The sequence below is a fragment of the Agelaius phoeniceus genome, chromosome 31 (assembly GCF_051311805.1).
Source record: "Agelaius phoeniceus isolate bAgePho1 chromosome 31, bAgePho1.hap1, whole genome shotgun sequence".
Classification (NCBI taxonomy): Eukaryota; Metazoa; Chordata; class Aves; order Passeriformes; family Icteridae; genus Agelaius; species Agelaius phoeniceus.
In genome coordinates, this window is record NC_135295.1 from 6,244,225 (window position 1) to 6,262,669 (window position 18,445).

The 18,445-nt window shown below is 56.3% G+C and overlaps 1 protein-coding gene and 1 long non-coding RNA gene across 2 annotated transcripts; both read right to left on the reverse strand.

Annotated features, from left to right (window-relative positions):
* Nucleotides 1-307: 307 nt before the first annotated feature.
* On the reverse strand, nt 308-2,983 carry LOC143696259 (uncharacterized). Its single transcript, XR_013185697.1, has 3 exons — nt 2,737-2,983; nt 1,020-1,255; nt 308-578 (listed from the first exon to the last, which is right to left on the reverse strand). It is a non-coding gene; the product is annotated as an uncharacterized LOC143696259 (long non-coding RNA).
* A 12,896-nt stretch (nt 2,984-15,879) lies between these two features.
* LOC129133545 (Fc receptor-like protein 6) lies at nt 15,880-17,634 on the reverse strand. The gene is made up of 4 exons (XM_077191937.1): nt 17,388-17,634; nt 17,020-17,298; nt 16,056-16,340; nt 15,880-15,974 (listed from the first exon to the last, which is right to left on the reverse strand). The coding sequence occupies exons 1-4, from the start codon at nt 17,629-17,631 to the stop codon at nt 15,880-15,882; spliced, it is 903 nt and encodes a 300-aa protein (XP_077048052.1). The 5' UTR covers nt 17,632-17,634.
* Nucleotides 17,635-18,445: the final 811 nt, after the last annotated feature.

Consider the following 18,445-nt stretch of genomic DNA (forward strand, 5'->3'; position numbering starts at 1 on the left):
TTCTCTCTGGGGTCCCTTCTTCCTCTTCACTGCACCCCACGGGGCTCCTCCTTCCCCCTCCCAGTGTTGGGGGAGTACACGACATTTTTCCCTTGTATTGTACACAAAATGACGCTTTTGCTTAAACTGTGTGAGAAGCAAAGCTCACACTTTAAAATTTGTAAATGCTTAATAAGAAATAAAAGGGAGAGTAAACAGCAGGCTGGGTGCTTGGCAACTGCCAGAGGCACAGGGTTAACTACAGCAATTCTTCTTACATACCTTTTCATTGTGTTGGTTAAATACATACCCAGGACAGTTACACATATTCAAACATTCTTTCCAGTTCACATGTTCCCAGAAAAAACAGCAAAAGTTTCTCTTTTGCTCGGTTTGACCCTTGATTCATTTTCATAAAGTCCATGCCATACTGCAGATTAAATTTAAATATTTTATGTCCTTACAAGGCCCCCCTGTTCTGTGGTTTGACAGTTCTTGATAATCAAAGGGTCAGTGGTAAATTCCTCTTTGCATTCTCTCTTTTGATGTTTATTCACTTGCTACTTTTCAATGTGTTCTTCTCATACAGATGAGATTCTCTGCCAGAACATTAAATCAACATTAGCTATTTCACAAAATTATCTGAGTTATTCTCACCATTGTCACTTAGTCACACAAATAAAGGCATTAGCTACTTCTGCCATAGTTAATGTTATAATGCACAGCACATTGTCTCTATCTTGATCTTTTGTGAGAGCCTAAACAATAATATATTTATCACACTAAAATATATATTGTACACAGAGATTAGAGTAATAAGCTGACAAATAGTAGTATATCAAGAAGCAGTTAAAAATAGATTACAAACTGTATTATATCAAAACAATTGGGGAATACCAATATAATAGAGAAAGCCAATGACTACACAGTTATTCATAACAGGAGGAAGGTGTATTGAAGGATTTATTTTTCTCCTTATCCTGCTCTGATTTTGTCAGCAATAAATTCAATTCATATCTCTAATTCCGAGGCAGTTTTACCTGCAACAGGATTTGATGAGTGATCACTTCTGATCCTTGTCTCAAGCCAGAAAACTTTTGCTGTTTTTTCTCCCCATCCAAGTGCAGAGGGCAGTGAGAGAGCGGCTGTGGTGGGTGCAGGGTATCCGGCCACTGTCCATCCATGGAAAGGCAGGGAGGAGGAGGAGGAGGGTCCAGGTCAGGTTGTTGAGCTGAGTGTTGTGGGATTTGTAGGAGTTCTGGGGCTCTCCCAGACCCTTGGGGACAGGGACAAAATGATCAATTGCTGCATTTCCGGACTGGTTCCCTCTCAGCTGCCCCTGCACAGGGGAGTTTCCAGCCAGGCCTTTTCCCCCACAGAATTCTCACCTCTGCAGCAGCTCTAAAGCTGCCAGAATCAAAGCCAAGGGGGCAGGGGGGACCCTCAGGTGCTGGCTGCCACCTGGGGCTGGGCAGAGCAGGGCTGGGCAATGGCCATCCCTGTGCAGTGGGGCTGGGCCATGGCTGGGCCCCACCCTTGGATGGGCACCCCAACAACATCAGCCACTCCACAATACACATCACTGTCCCAACAACATCACAATATTTAATCAACAATATAATCAATAATGTAATATCAACGCATATAATATCCAGTGAAAGTCAGCTTCCATTTACTTGTTTCCCACAACACATACCAGTAAAGAATTGTATTCCTCTTCCCACACCTTTTCCGAAAAGCACCATAATTTCAAAGTTATAATAGGTCAGAGAGAAGGGGGTAGTATTTTCCATTCCAAGGGAGGTTCCCACCTTGTTCAGTTTCCTTGACAGAGCTGAACAAAGAAACACCATTTCTGCCCATGTAACCAAAGAGTGGCATTTTTGTCCCAGGAACAGGGAACCAGGTCCTGTGCCCCCTTGGAACTGGGACAGGCACCAGTAAGCCACCTTAGTGGGAGCACTGGGAGGGGGATTGCAGAGCCACTAAGCACTCTGGGGTTAAGAGGAACAAATCTGATTTTGATTTATGTCTCAACATATGCTATACATGAGGTGAAAAATGACTCTGTGGATGTACATGTGCTGGGAACCCTGTCCATGGTGAGGCTTCAGGCAACAGAGAATCAGGGGAGAGAAAGCTTCAGTGATCTGGCTGTGAGTGACCCACACTGGCTGGTGGGACAGATGCCCGGGAAAAATGTCTATGAAAAAATGCCTGAGAAATCGGGCTGTGGGAGGAGCCTTTGCAAATCAAAGCAGCAAACTGTGACACAAGGAGCGTTTTGCTTTGGGTTTCTTGGAGGGATCAGGGGCTTGCTTGGAGGGGTCAGTTTGGCCCTCCTCCCCTGTGGGATTCACATTCTCTGAACCTGGGAGAAGCAGGGAGAGAAGCAAAGAATCATCCAAACAATTTTTATCTCATTTTCTGCTCCTGTGTTTTTCACAAGTGGAATGCATTGTGGAAGATTGTTTACCTGAAGGGAATTGGTAATTGGATTCTGGTGTGAGTGTTTTGATTCACTGACCAATTGAATCCAGATGTGCGTGTGTCAGGACTGTCAGCTGACAGTCATGAGATTGTGTGCAGTGGAGTGCAGTTGAGTGCTTGGCAGATTCAGTTTAGATGTAATATGATATAGAAGAATATAGTATAATAAAGTACTTAATTAGCCTTCTGAAAAGATAGACTCAGATGGATCATTCCTCCCGGACGTTGGGCAAAAGTATCACTGATACTCCCCCCCCCCCCCCTCACCTTTTCCTCCCAGTGATCCTTCTTCCCTGACCGCGGCCGTTCTTCCCTGCTTCGCTGCTTCCCCGAGACAGCTCATTCCTGCTCCTCCTGGACGTTCCTTCATTGCTTCCCCGATGGAGCGGATGCTGCCTGCACCCACCCGCCGCCTCTGCCGCGTTTCCCACGCTGCCCACAGCCCCGAGCCTGCTGCACCTGCCCACGGCAGCCCCAGCCCGCAGCATCCAGCCCAGAGCCACCAGTGCCCAGCACCAGCCCGCAGCCAGCCCGCAGCAGCCCCTGCAGCCATCGCTCGCAATGCCAGAGACACGCAGGGGCCGTCCTTGGAAATCACGCCCAGCCACTCACAAATGCCATGTGGGCTCACCCTGGCTTGCAGCACACACACTCCATCTGCCGAGCTGATGCCCACAGAGCGCCCGGGCTTCTTGGGTTAATGCTGTCCCTGTCTTCTGTTTCTCTCTCTATCCTTTTCCCTTTCTACTCCCTTCTCTACCCCTTCAGTAAGAACACTTACCCTCCTTTATCAATAAACAGTTCTCAGATATAATATTGCCACACAGACAGGGCTGGCACTGGTCAAGGTGGGATGGGGGTGCTGTGGGTGGGGTCCCCCCCAGCCCAAAGTTTCTGCTCACCCAGGACGGTGACATTCAGGGGGTCACTCTCGGCCACTCTGTCCCCGTCACTGACCCGTCACTGGTACTGGCTGCTGTCATTGTCCCCAACGTGGTGCAATTCCAGGCGGGGGCTGGTGCCCAGCAGTGCCCCCGAGCCCTCCCGGTGTCAGGAGAAGGACAGGGGACCTGTCCTCATGGCCACAGCACAGCTCAGCACCAGGCGGTCCCCAAGTGCCACCTGTCCCCCAGGGGGATGCACTCACAGGGACACCCCGAGAGCGGGACCCCTGCAGGGGACACAGGAGGGATTGGGGACCCAGGAGGGGTGGGGGCCAAGGGAGGGGAAAGAAGGTGTTTGCAGGGGAGCAGAGAAGATCCCAGTGAGCAGAAGGGGACCCTGGGAGGCATGTTGGGACCTGGGGACAATGGCAAGAGCCCGTGGAAAGGTGGAGAGACCCAGGCAGGGATGGGGAACCATGAGGGAGACTGAGGAGACTCAGGGAACTATTTGGGGTTTGAATATGGGCAGGAGGACCCAGGGAAGGAAGGGAGACTAGAGGGTGGAGCAGGGACCTTGGAAGGGGTGAGGAATCCTGGGAGGAATGGGGAGGACAAAGAGAGGGATGAGGGATGTGCAGGGGGAACTGGGCAGTCATGGGGGAAACCAAGAGGGACTTGGGAAATTTTGTGTGACTCAGGGAGGAGTAAAGGGAGGGATGAAGGACTCAGGCAGTGCTGGGGAAACCCTCTGAGGATGTCGGGTTTCCCTGTCCCCATCCTTGCACTCACTGTGCACTGTCACTGTCACCTGCTCTGACTCTCTCCACTGTGACACCACCTGGCCCCCGCAGAGGTAGCGGCCGCTGTGGTGCAGCTTCAGGGACAGCTTGGTCCAGTCCTGGGGCCCCCTCAGATACATCTCTTCACGGTAGAAGTACACAGCCTTGAGCACTTTGTTCTGCCTCCTCCAGCAGTGCAGTGTCACCGTGTTCCCCACCAGCAATGCCTGCGCTGGCTCCTGCAGCACCAGCCAGTCTGAGGGAAGAGGGGACCTTTCACACCAGGGCCATGAGAAGGGTCATGGTGGCACTGGGAGGCACCAGGAGCCACCCATTGTGAGGGAGAATTTTCCCCGCTGTGAGATGCTCTGGGATGTCCCCAGAGCAGAGGACGGGCTCTGGTCACACCAGAAGGTGATCCATTGAGCAGAGCCCAACCAGAGCCATCAGGGTCCCCGCAGGTACCAGCGTGGGGACACTCAAAACCCCCTCACCATTTAAGATTGTCATGGGGGGGCTGCACCTGGTGTCGGGTCTCTCACACATGTAGGTGACACTCCCGGTGACACTGACGTTGTCGCATTGCTCCTGCCCCCAGCGCTGCCCGTCCTTGTACCAGGTAGTGGCACCATCGGTCCCCAAGCCCTGGCAAGTCAGGGTCACCCGGTCCCACAGCACTACCGGCCGCCAGGGGGGCTCCACCAGGAGCTGGGTGGACTGGACACCTGTGGGTGACAGGGGACACCAGCCTGCCAGGGCCAGCGTGGGGCTGGGGACAGCAGGGTGGGGCCATGGCATCCCCTGAGGACTCACCAGCAAGGCCAAGGGTCTGGGCTGGAAGGGAGAGGGACAGGGCTGGATGGGGGTGGCACCACAGGAATAGCAGCACAGGGGTACAGGGTGTGGGGACTGTTCCTAAACTGTCCCCATGGGGACAGTAGTTCTTGTGGGAAAGTGTGTGGGGGTGGTCCCCAAAAGATCTGGAGAGGCAGGGGACATGTCTGTGTGACAGCCACCTATGCACCACATTCGTGTGGCACAGACACCTTGGGAACAGGGACACTGTGGACACCCTGGGCATGAGGACACCACGGACACAGCCCATGCTGGCTCAGGTCGCCCCCACCGGCTCATGATCCCATCCCCATGATCCCATCCCCATGGCCACATCCTCACGGTTCTTGTCTCCTTCAGTCCCTGCATCCCAGTTCCCGTGTCCCTATCCTCAGAGCTACCTGAGCCCAAAGGTTCCAGTCCCCGCATTCCCGTCCCCACATCCCCCTCCCCCCCAAATTCCTGTCTCCTGTTCCTGTCCCCAAAGCCACCCTACATCAGTCACAGTCACACCAAGGTCCACTGTGGGTAACATGGACTGGAACTGCTGGCATTGGGGACCTCAGGGGACCCTGCATTCCTCCTGTGCCCTCTCCTCTCCACATCCCCGGGGTGTCAGGCCCGTGCCCGGGGCACTCACCCCACAGGAGCAGCGCCACCTTCCCGGCCATCCCAATGTCCCCAGCCATGTGCACTGGCTGTCACTCACTGCTTGGGGTGGCTGTCCCCTGGGTGGTGGCTCTTTGGCCACAGGGGAAGGAAGCGAGGTCAGGTCTCATCTGCATGCGTAGGTGGCACCTCGTGGGGGCAGGGTGGCCACAAGCTGGGGTCAGGCTGTGAGCAGGGTGGGGACAGGATGCGGACAAGGCTGGGTGGGACATGGTGGGACCTGGGGTTACCAGGAGTGGGGGGCTCAGGGGGTTTGGGGAGCCAGCAAAGGGTGTCTGGGGAATGGGGGATCCCAGGGATGGGATCTGTGGGAATGGGGGTCCTGAGGAGGGGGAGTCACTGGGGATGGGGGTGCCATGCTAATGGGGGTGCCCGGCGCACAGGGAACTCAGGTATGGGAGTCCCAGGGGAACATGGGCTCCAGGAATTTGGAGTCATGGGATGAAGATACTGGGGGAATGGGAGTTCCTGTAGGAATTTGGGTCCTGGGAGAATCAAGTTTCTTGGGGAAGGAGAATTTCAGGGGATGAAATGAACAGGAGAGGGTTCCTTGGGGTCCTGCGCTGTGGAGATCCTGGGGAATGGCAGTACTGGGATGGGAGTCCCAGGCAAGGCGGGACCTAAGGAATGGAGCTCTCATGGTTTGATTTCCAGGGAAATGTGGGTCCAAGGGAAGGGCAGTGGCTGGATGGACCCATAGGTCTCAGCTCCTTCCCTGGGTGCTTCAGATTTTGAGGTGACCAAGGGACCAGCACAGCCCCCACAAGGTGCCAGTGGCCTGGGGGTCACTCCAGACAGATTCCAAGGGGCTCTGGGTCTGTGGAGTTGCTTCAGAGGTGAGAATTCTGTGGGGGAAAGGGCCTGGCTGTGGTTTGCTCAGCCCTGCAAGAAGCACAAAACCCAAAGGGAGCCCAAGCAGTGGGTCTGCGAGGGCCTTTGATGGTTTTCAGAGCAGGGCTGGCTGGAAACTGCCCCTGCAGGGGCAGCTGTGGGAGAACCAGTCCAAAGTGCAGCAATTGATCATTTGTTCTGCATGGTGTGGGACTGAGAGAACCACAAAACTACTGCACAACCCACAACACTCAGCTCAACAACCTGACCTGCACCCTGCTTCTTGGACAAAACCTGCAGCCTTCTGGGACATCAAGGAAAGAACGTTTGGGTTCAGGATCTGGCCACCAGATAAGAAGGAAAAGTGTGGTAATACCAAGCAGGGGCGCTGCTGCACGGCCATGGTGGAACTCTGGGGAGTGACCCTGTATGGATTCCAGGTGTCCCCAAAGCCGCTCCATCCCTGTCCTCCACACTGGAGTGAAAGGCTGAGGGTTTGCAGGAATTGTGGTTTAAAGCCACCAGAGGTGCTGCTGTGGGCCTGAGACCTGCCTGGGGTCAGGCGCTGCCTTCCTTCCATTCGGGATCATGGAGAGCAGTTGCGGGTGTTGTGCAGGGCGTGTGCCTGGCCCCGGGACACTGCTACACTGCCGCTGGGCACTGGGATCCAACCTGCTGCCTTGGCGGCTTCTGCCCGCTGCCGGCGGTGGTGCCGGGACCGATTGGCGGCCGTGAGTTTGCAAAAGGAGCGATTTGCCCTCCTCCCTCCCGCCCGAGGCCGCCATGGCCCCTGAGGGGATGGAGCTGGAGCGGGGCGCCCCCTGCTGGCCGGGAGTGCTCCCTGCAGCGGCCCCTGCTGGCCGCGGTTATAACTGCCACAAAAACCAACAGCGCTGAGCGGGAGGGAAAGTTCTGGGTTTGTGTTGTTTGTTCTGTTCTGGTTTATAAATTTCCTAGTAAAGAGCTCTTATTCCTTTTCCTACACTTCTGCCTGGAAACTCCATCATTTTTGAAATTAAAAAAAATCTTAGAGATGGGTCTTCTTTCCATTCCAGGAACGTTCCCACATTCCTTGGCAGATATTTCTCATTTAAATGGGTTGGAAACTCCTGGGTTCCAGCATGGATGGGCCAGAAAACAAAAGAGATGACAGGTTTATGGACTCGGCCACCTCATGCTCTGCCTTTTAAGCTAGCTGGGCCACGAAGGCCCCTCTCCCCAGGTGGCACTTCTGGTTACTCGGCCACTCAGGAGCTGGCTTTGACAGAGCGTCACACTGTTGCTGTGTGCCATGGCTGACAGACTGATGGACAGACATACCTTACCTGTCTCTAGCAAAACTAAGGCCTGACCCACCACTGCCACACTCAAGTAGTCCTAAATGTCGCCAGACATCAAACTTTTCCTGTCTCTGTCACCCCACCCTCTTCCATGGCCTGATCCCAACTGCTCTGGCAAAGGGGGAGGCTCTGGAATCCCCACAGGGCCTTTGTGACATCCTTGTGTGGGGAACAGGGCAGAGGAGGGGTGTAGGACAGGGGACAAGAGAATCCAGAGCCTCCTGAAGGCCACATTGGCTATCAGAGCAAGGAAGGTCCAGGGCCCTGCCAGGTTCCTCTGGTGGAGGGAATGGGCTGGGGGAAATGTCTGGGCTTTGTTCTTTATGGGGGTTTTCCCTGGAAGGCCTTTGGACTCTGAACCTAGTTGCTGTTGCTCTTGGTTTTATTCACTCTCATTGCTGTTTCAGGAAATTGTTCTCTCAGCTCTTTGGCATCTTTGTGCCCCTGCAGGGAGGGATTGGGGCAGTTTTTAGTGGCAGCACACACACGAGTGGGTGCCCATGGGTGGGGACCCCCAGTGCCCCCAGTTCCCCCCAGTGTCACAGCACATTCCCGTAGATGTCACCGGGTTCCCGCGGTCGCCCCTGGGGTCCTCGCAGCTCCGCGTAGGTCACCTGGGGATCCTGGAGGGTGGTGGCACAGGGGGACGCTGCGAGAGACACGGGCTGTGGGATGTGGGTGGGGTGAGACTCGTGGGTGACGTGTCCCTCTGTGTGTGTCCCCCCCGTACTCACCCCCTGCCCTCTTGGTGACCACAACGTGGGTGTACAGCACCTCCCCCTCCTCTGGGGGGGGCCGGGGGATCCAGGGGGGCCCTGAGGGAATAAAGGGGATGGGGGGGGGGGGGGGGCGGGAAGGGGAGGTCTTGGGGGTTTGGGCTAAAAGGGGAGAGTGTGGTTCGAGCTCGCTCCCCACTCACCTTTCCTGGTGCTTCCTGGCAGCTACAATGGAAAGAGGGGAGGAGTGACTGTGTGACTGTGCAGTCCCCAGGGCCCTGACCCATCACAGGATTGGTGAATCCCCATGGCATGTCCAAGCATCCCTGAAGCCCCCCAGAATCTGTGAACCTCTCCAGTGGCCCCAACCAAGTCAGCCTCAAGAACCCAAATCCAGCTGGACAGAGACCCCCCCAAACACCCCCAGGGCCCCTGGATGAACCACCAACATCCCTGCAGGACCCTCCAGCAACTACCCAAACCCTACAGGACCCCCTGCCAATTTCACATTTCTGGGGTTGTGGGTGCTGCCCTATCGCTCCCCAACTCTGGGGGCCTCTACAGCTCCATGGGACCCCCTGTCCCCCATTGTCACCCACCCACACGGTGCCACTGGTGCCAGGCCACAATCACACCCACAAGCAGGAACAGGAACAAAAGGGTCCCACTGACCCCTGCGGCCACTTCAAGAAACAGAGGGGTACACATCAGGGTCACCCTTCACGCCCGGGGCCCTGTGCTCTCTGGTGACCCCGTGTGACCCCACCTGTGACACAGGGTGACCAAGGTGTCACCTCCAGGGCCACCTCTGCGCTGAGTGCTCAGAACACGTGGTGCCCGTCCTGTCCCAGCTGGTTGGTGGCCACGCACTGGTAGGTGCCCCAATGTCCCACATCGACAGCCCCGAGCTCCAGGAGGGGACCTTGGGCCACCTCCTGGTGGTCACACAGCCAGGTGAAGGTGACAGGGGCTGAGCCTACCTGCACCAAGCAGTGCAGGGTCACGAGGTCACCTGCACGCACCTGGTGTGACAGGGGACTGGGGGTGATGGTGGCATTGGCAATGGGCACTGCAGGGACAGAGACAGGGCTGGCACTGGGCGAGGTGGGATGGGGGTGCCATGGGTGGGGTCACCCCCAGCCTGAGGGTCCCGCTCACCCAGGACGGTGACATTCAGGGGGTCACTCTCAGCCACACTGTCCCCATCTCTGACCCGGCACCGGTACTGGCCGCTGTCATTGTCCCCAGCCTGGCTCAGCTCCAGGTGGGAGTTGGTGCACAGCGGTGACCCCGAGCCCTCCTGATGCCAGGAGAAGGACAGGGGACCTGTCCCCATGGCAAACACACAGCTCAGCACTATGGGGTCCCCAAGTGGCACCTGTGCCCGGGGAGCTTTGCTGACAGAGACACCCCTGAGGGAGGGACCCCTGCAAGAGTGGGGGACAGCAGGGAACAGTGAGGGACCCGGGGGTTTGGGGATGGGCAGCGGGACCCCAGGGAGGGAGACGGGGCACAGAGATAGAGGGGGCTTGGAATCAGGGGGGATGGGGGGGGGGGGGTCAGGGAGGGAACACCTGGAGAGGGAGGTGGGCAACACCAGGGAGGGTATGGGGACCCAGGGAGGGGATGGTGGGAGCTGGGGAATGTGCGGGGACCTCACAGAGGGGTGGGGGGATGCAGGGAGGGGTCAGGGGCCCCAGTGAGGAATGGGGGGACAGGAGCCAGGAATGGAGGGACCTGGGGAGCGACCCGGGCCAGTGATGGCAGGACACCGAAAAGGTGCCAGGGAAGGATGGGGGTACCCATGTAGGGCTCGGGGACCCAGGGAGGGACCTGAGAAAGGAGGGGGCGGAGCCAGGGAGATATCTGGGAAAGGCTGGGTACCCCAGAGCAGGTGTCAGGGAGGGCTGGGGGTCCCCAGGCAGGGCTGGGGAGCCAAGGAGTTTGTGGGGGCTCCCCATGTCCATCCCCGCACTCACTGCACACCGTGACGGGCACTGCTCCTCTGCACGGCCCCGCCCTCGGAGCGCACCTGGCAGCTGTAATTATCTGAATGGGAGACCCCCACGGCAGGCACCAGCAGCTGCGGGGACCCCTGCGGGCCCCTCACCACCTGCCCATCCCGGTAGAACACTTGCAGGAGGGGGGCTCGGGGCCACAGGGAGCTGCGGGTGCTGAGGCAGCTGAGAGTCAGGGGGGATCCCTTGGTGGGCTTGGGGGGACCCTGCAGCACCAGCACTGAGAAAAGCTCAGGGAAGGAGAGGGGAGGTGAGGACTGTGACTCTAAATGCACTGGGAAATGGCTTTGGGCGTGTCAGGAGATTGGAGTTCCAGCCGTGGGGGTGCCAAATCTACCTCGTCAAATCTTTTGGGGACCATCCCCACACACTTTCTCACAAGAAATGCTGTCCCCATGGGGACAGTTTGGAGACAGCCCACACAGCCTGCACCCAGGTGCTGCTGTCCTTGCAGTGCCACCTTCACTGAGCCCTGTCCCTTCTCCCTTCCTGCTCAGCCTTGCTGGTGAGTCCTCAGGGGATGCCATGGACCCACCCCGCTGTCCCCAGCCCCACGCTGGCCCGGGCAGGCTGGTGTCCCCTGTCACCAGCAGGCACCCAGACCACCCAGATCCTCGTGGAACCCCCCTGGAGGCCGGCGGCGCTGTGGGACCGGGTGACACTGACCTGCCAAGGCTTGGGGACCTCCTGTGTCACCACCTGGTACAAGGACGGACAGCACTGGGGGCAGGAGGAATGCGACCACTTCACTGTCACTGAGAATGGCACCTACATGTGTGACAGACCTGGAAGTTGGCTCAGCCTCCCTGTGAGAGTCTTAGATGCTTCAGGGGGTGATAGAGATCAGTGTATTCCTGCGTACAGTCAGATTGTGAGCCCTCTCTACCTGGTCACCCACAAGAAGATGGATTTCCACTGGGGTCCTAAACAGCAACAAGCCTTCATTCAGATCAAGCAGGAGATCGCTCATGCAGTAGCCCTTGGCCCAGTCAGGATGGGACCAGAAGTGAAGAATGTGCTCTACTCTGTGGGTGGCAACCATGGTTTGTCCTGGAGCCTTTGGCAGAAGGTGCCTGGTGAGACTCAAGGTTGACTGCTGGGATTCTGAAGCCAGAGCTACAAAGGCTCTGAAGCGAACTACAGTCCCACAGAAAAGGAAATCTTGGCTGCCTATGAAGGAGTTCAAACTGCCTCAGAAGTAATTGGCACCAAAACGCAGCTGCTTCTGGCACCCTGGCTACCAGTGCTGGGGTGGATGTTTAAAGGAAAGGTTCCTTCCACACATCACGCCACCGACACCACATGGAGCAAATTGATTGCTCTCATCACTCAGCATGCCCGTATTGGAAATCTGAATCATCCTGGGATTCTGGAAATTATAACAAACTAGTCTGAAGGGGAGACTTTTGGATTATCTTCTGAAGAAGAAGAGGTGCAAGTGGCACGTGCCAAAGAAGCCCCACCATATAATGAGCCACCAGAGACTGACAGATAATATGCCCTCTTCACTAATGGTTCCTGCTGAATTCTAGTCACTAACCGGAAATGAAAAGCTGCAGTATGGAGCCTCACATGACAAGTTGCACAAGCTACCAAGGGACAAGGTGGATCAAGTTGGGTTGCAGAGCTTAAAGCGATCAATCTGGCTTTGGATATTGCCGAAGGAGAGAAGTGGCTGAGGCTCTATCCACTGCCCCATGGATGGTAGCTAATGCTCTGTGGGGATGGCTGGATTGCTGGAAAAAGGCCAACTGGCAGCACAGAGGGAAACCCATCTGGGCCACCGAGATTTGGCAAGACATTGCCACCTGAGTAGAGAGGCTGTCCATGAAGATTCGACACGTGGATGCCCACGCACCCAAGAATCAGGCTAATGAAGAGCATCACAACAATGAGCAGGCAGACCAAGCTGCCAAGGTGAAAGTATCACAGGTGGATCTAGACTGGCAGCACATGAGAGAATCATTCCTAGCTCATTGGGCCCATGATGCATCTGGTCATCAGGGAAGAGATGCAACATACTGATGGGCTTGTGACCAACAGGTGGACCTTACTATGGACAACATCTCATAGGTCATCCACAACTGCGAGACCTGCACTGCAATCAAACAGGCCAAGCAGGTGAAGCCTCTGTGGCATGGTGGGTGATGGTTGAAGTACAGGTATGGGGAAGCCTGGTAAACTGACTACATCACGCTTCCCCAAACCTGCCAAGTCAAGCACTACGTGCTGACCATGGTAGAAGCCACCACAGGATGGTTGGAAACCTACCCCATGCTTCATGCTACTGCCTGGAACACCATCTTAGGCTTAGAAAAGCAAGTCCTGTGGAGACATGGCACCCCTGAGAGAATTGAGTCGGACAACAGAACCCATTTCAAGAACGGCCTTATAAAAACCTGGGCCAGGGAACATGGTATTGAATGGATATATCATATTCCTTATCATGCACCAGCTGCCAGGAAAGTTGAATGGTGCAATGGACTACTTAAGACTACCCTGAAGGCACTTGGCAGGGGAACTTTAAGAAACTGGGAATTGAACTTAGGAAAAGCCACCTGGATGCTCAAGACCCGAGGGTCCAGCAATCGAGCTGGTCCTGCCCAGTCTGAACCCCTGCACACAGTAGATGGAGACAAAGTCCCTGTGATACACATGAAGGTATTTTAGGAAAGACTGGATTAATCCCACCGCAGGCAGAAGCAAACCCATCCGTGGGATTGTTCTTGCTCAAGGACCTGGTTACACTTGGTGGGTAATGCAGAAGGATGGAGAAACCTGTTGTGTACCACAAGGAGACCTAATTTTAAGCGAGAACTGTGTGTAAAGCTTCATTCTGTATTTTATATATATATATATATACATATATATGTAAGTGGATATTGGTTTGGGTATAGATGGTAATAGAATAAGGGGTGGATTATGTCCTAGGTTACAATATAAAGATGTATTCTATTCCCATCCTCAAGAGCTGCCGAAACCAGGAGGGGCATAATTTTTTTCCTTATCTCCTGTAATGGGCCCATCAATGCCTTGCCACCTGACTCAGAGATAACTCCCTCCAGGAGCCATTTCTGTTTAATGGACCCACCGCAGGACTAATAGAATGATATCAGCCCATTGTGAGATGCTCCGCCCTGGGGGGAGGAGCCAAGCATTCCTACCTGGATATAATCTGACATTTGTAACACCACAGCCAGCGTTTTCCCATTGGATTCCTTGAGGAGCAGCTTTCTTCTCCACTGGCTTCCCAGAGGAAGACCAGGCCCATCTACACCACCACTGGACCTTCAGAGGAAAACTCCACCCTTCTACCGGATCACTGCTCCAACAGAACCACACCTGTCACTGCAGGAAGACTGCAGCCACCGTTGAATGGGACTGCTGCCAACACCCTGACCCACAGGGTGTTGGGTCATATTCTAGCTCTGTCAGTGTTCTTTTATATAACTATGCTTTATTTTTATTTTTATTTTTATTTTTATTAATTTTTATTTCTTTTTAATTTTTATTTTTTTATTTTTAACAACTGCTCACTTAAAAAATTTTAACAGTTTTATTAAATCTTAACAAAAATACAACAAAAGGATTAAATATGGAAAAACCTGGGAGCCTCCTTCATGGCTGCTTACCACGGGACTCATCTTTGAGATGGGCGCTTCGCCTTTTATACATCTGGGGATTGCATCAGCCAACTCTGGCCCCTCCCAAAGTCTGTCAGTCAACTCTTCTTGGCTGTTTATTGGTGGAGATTGCTTTTCTGCAACTTGGTTGGTGGGTCAGGTGTTGTCATGCTGTGCCCTCCAGTAGCAACGAGCTTTTTCATTCTCAACTGCCCTGTAGGAGGGGCACACGTACATGCCTTCCTTTTACCTGTCCTAAATAACCCAGGCTGTCCAGTGGCGACAACGCAGAGGATGGGGAAAGGGGACTGTGAGGAGAACAGAGGACATCTAAACAATAAACCACAATTACATAACTATACATCAATAAAGCTTCTCTTAATATTCACACAATATTCATTCCTTAATTGTTAGACCCAATCATCTCATTATTCATCTATAACAATTTTTATTTTTATTTTTACATTTCCCTATTAAAGGACTGTTATTCCTACTCCCATATCTTTACCTGAGAGCCCCTTGATTCCAAAAATTTAATAATTCAGAGGGAAGGGGTTTATATTTTCCATTTCCAGAGAAGTTCCTGCCTTCCTTAACAGACACCTGCCTTTTCAAGCCAAGACAGAGCCCCAAAAATCCTGCAAATCCCACACTGATCTGTGCAACAACCAGACTGGGTCCCTCCTTCCTGAGCCAAACAGGGCAGAGCTGAAAACAAAAACCATTTCTCCTGGTTTAATCAAAAAGCTGCATTTTGGGTCCAATAAGAGGGACAGGGATGCTGTGCCTCCTGGCACTGGGGGATGGAATGGGGAGCTCCTGGGGATACTGGGAGCACTGGGAGCACTGGAACGGGGAGCTCTGGGCAGCCCCATATGGGACCCCACACTCGTGGCCACCCCCTCATGGCACGGTGGGCATCCACGGGAACTGGGGGGAGGACACACAGTGGGAGGTGCCCTCAGGCAGGGACCTCCAGTGCCCCCAGTGCCCAGAGTGTCACAGCATGTTCTCGTAGATGTCACTGGAGTCCTGCTGTTGCCCATGGGGTCCTGGCAGCTCTGCACTGGTCACGTGGGGGGATGTGGCACAGGGGGGCACTGCAAGAGACACTGGTTGGGGGAACCTGGATGGGAGGTGACACGCCTATGGTGACATGTCTCTGTCCCCCCACCTGTACTTACCCCCTGCCTTCTTGGTTCGCACGACCTGGCTGTACAGCACCTCCCCTGCCTCTGGAGGGGCCGAGGGCCCTGGGGGGCCCCTGCAAGGATAAGGGGGTGTCTGTGGGGATGTGGGGGGTTGTAATGAAGATAAAATGGGGGTTCAGGCCTGGAGCCTCCCACTCACCTTTCCTGCTGTTTCCTGAGGGCTGCAAAGGAAAGGGGGGAGGGGTGATGGTGGAGTCCTCAGGGCCCCTGAACACCCTTGAGACCTCTGACTGCCCCTGGGAGCCTGGTGCATCCCTGAAGCCCCTAAAGATCTTTGAATCGCCCCGTGAATCCACTGAGACCTCAAACTCCTCCAAACCCCTGACGGAACTCCCAACATCCCTGCACAACCCTGCAGGACCTCCCCAAATCCCCCAAAACCCCCAGCTGAGATCTCTGGGGATTCAGCTTCGCCCAAGTCAGGAGCTGTTGGTGCCACCCTCTGGACCCTGAACTCTGAGGGGGGCTTCACCCCAATCCCTGGGATCCCCATTCCTCCTCATTGTCACCCACCCAGGTGGTGCCACCAGCGCCAGCCTCCGATGACAGCCAGGAGCAGAAGTAGGAACAGGAGGGACCCAAAGACCAATGCAGCCATTGCTGGGGACAGAGGGGGACACATCAGGGTGACCCAGAACCCCGGGGGTTCTGCACCCCCCATGTGACTCTGTGTGACCCTACCTGTGCCCTGTTCCTGTGTTGTCACTTCCAGGGCCAGCTCTGGGCTGAGTGCCTGGTACCTCTCCAGCTGGTTGGTGACCATGCACTGGTAGGTGCCCGAATGTCGCACATCGACAGCCACAAGCTCCAGGAGGGGACCTTGGGCCACCTCCTGCCCATTGTGCAGCCAAGTGAAGGTGACAGGGGCTGAGCCCACTTTCACCGAGCAGTGCAGGGTCACGGGGTCACCTGCACGCACTTGATATGACAGGAGACTGAGGGTGATGGTGGCATTGGCCACGGGCACTGCAGGGACACAGACAGGGCTGGCACCTGATGAGGTGGGATGGGGGTGCCATAGGTGGGGTCACCCCCAGTCTGAGAGGCCCACTCCCAGAGGACAGTAACATTCAGAGGGACACGCTGTCCCCGCACTGGTAGTGGCCGTTGCCCTTGTCCCCAGTGTAGTGCAGCTCCAGGCGGGGCCAGTGTCAAGCGGTGCCCCTGAGCCCTCCCAGGTACCAGGAAATGGACAGGTGACCTGTGCCTGTGGCCGCCGTGCAGCTCAGCACAAGGCTGCGCTGACAGGGACACCCCTGAGAGTGGAACCCCTGCGGGAGGGGGTGACACCAGGGGATATTAAGGGACTTTGGGGGAGGTCAGAGAGGGGCAGGGAGAGCCCAGTGAGGGAGAGGAGGTGCAGAGCTGGGGGGGGCTTGGATAGGTACCCCAAGGAAGGATGGGGGGTTTAGTAAGGGGACACATGGAGAGGGAGATGGGAGGATCCCAGTGCAGGTATGGAGACCCAGAGAGGGTATGGTGGGACTTGGGGACAGTGGGGAAACAGCAGAGAGGGGAGGGAGTTAACTCAGAGATGGGTGAAGGGACCCAGGGAGGGATGGGGGGACCTGGGCAGTAATGGAGGTACCAAGGCAGGGGACCCGAGGTGGCTGTGGGGGCTCCCCGTGCCCATCCCCGCACTCACTGCGCACCGTGACGCGGAGCCAGGCGCTGCTCTTCCTCACGGCCCCCCTCTCAGAGTGCACCTGGCAGCTGTAATTCCCCGAGTGGGAGACCCCCACGGTGGGCACCAGCAGCTGCGGGGACCCCTGCGGGCCCCCTACCACCTGCCCGTCCCGGTAGAACACGTGCAGGAGGGGGGCTCGGGGCCGCAGGGGGCTGCGGGTGCTGAGGCAGCTGAGAGTCAGGGGGGACCCCAGGGTGGGCTCGGGGGGACCCTCCAGCACCGGCACAGAGAAGAGCTCTGGAAAGGAGAAGGTGGGGGGATTTGTGAGCCCGAGTCACTAGGGAGGGGCTGTGAGGGTGTCGAGGTCGGGGCTGTGGGGTGCTCACCGTGCACTGTCACTGTCACTGCTGCCGACTTCTCCCATCCCCGTGATACCGTGGATTTCACCCAGCCCCCGCAACTGTAGCGGCCACTGTGTTGCAGGTGCAAAGGGGACAGGGACAGCTCGGTCCTATCGCGGAGCTCCTGCAGTTTCTTCTCCTCGTGGTAGAAGGACACTGAGCTGATCGGGTTGTCCCGCCAGCGCCGGCAGCGCAGTGTCACCGTGTCCCCCTCCAGCAGTGCCCGCATCGGCACCTGCAGCACCAATGGGGCTGCGGGACACGGGGGTCCTGTTACACCAAGGGGACCTGGCGGGTCCCAATGCCACCACGACCCCCATATTGGCTCACAAACAGCACACCAGGGATCGCCAGTTCCACAAACAGGGTCTGCCAGCACTGGGATGCTCTGGAATGTCCCCAGAGCAGGGGACGGGCTCTGGTCACACAGGAGGTGACCCATGGAGCGGAGTCCACCCAGAGCCCTCGGGGTCACTGCAGGTGCCAGACTGGGGATACCCAAACCTCCCTCACCATCTAAGACTCTCACGGGGGGGCTGTGCCCGGTGCCGGGTCTGTCACACGTATAGGTGCCTCTCTCAGTGACAGTGAGGCGGTCCTGCCCCTCCTGCTGCCAGCGCTGCCCGTCCTTGTACCAGGTGGTGGCACCGGCAGTCCCTGAGCCCTGGCAGGTCAGTGTCACCCGGTCCCACAGCACCGCCGGCCTCCAGGGGGGCTCCACCAGGAGCTGGGTGGTCTGGGCACCTGCAGGTGACAGGGGACACCAGCCTGCCAGGGCCAGCGTGGTGCTGGGGACAGCGGGGTGGGGCCATGGCATCCCCCGAGGACTCACCAGCGAGGCCGAGGGTCTGGGCTGGAAGGGAGAAGGGACAGACTCAGTGAGTGTGGCACTGTGGGGACAGTGGTGCATGGGGGAATGGGTCATGGGGGCTGTCCCTGAACTGTCCCCATGGGGACATTGGTGTGGCACAGATGTCTCGAGGGGGACACTGTGCTAGCACAGGTCTGCCCCACCAGCCCCACGGCCTCTGTCCCCATGAGCC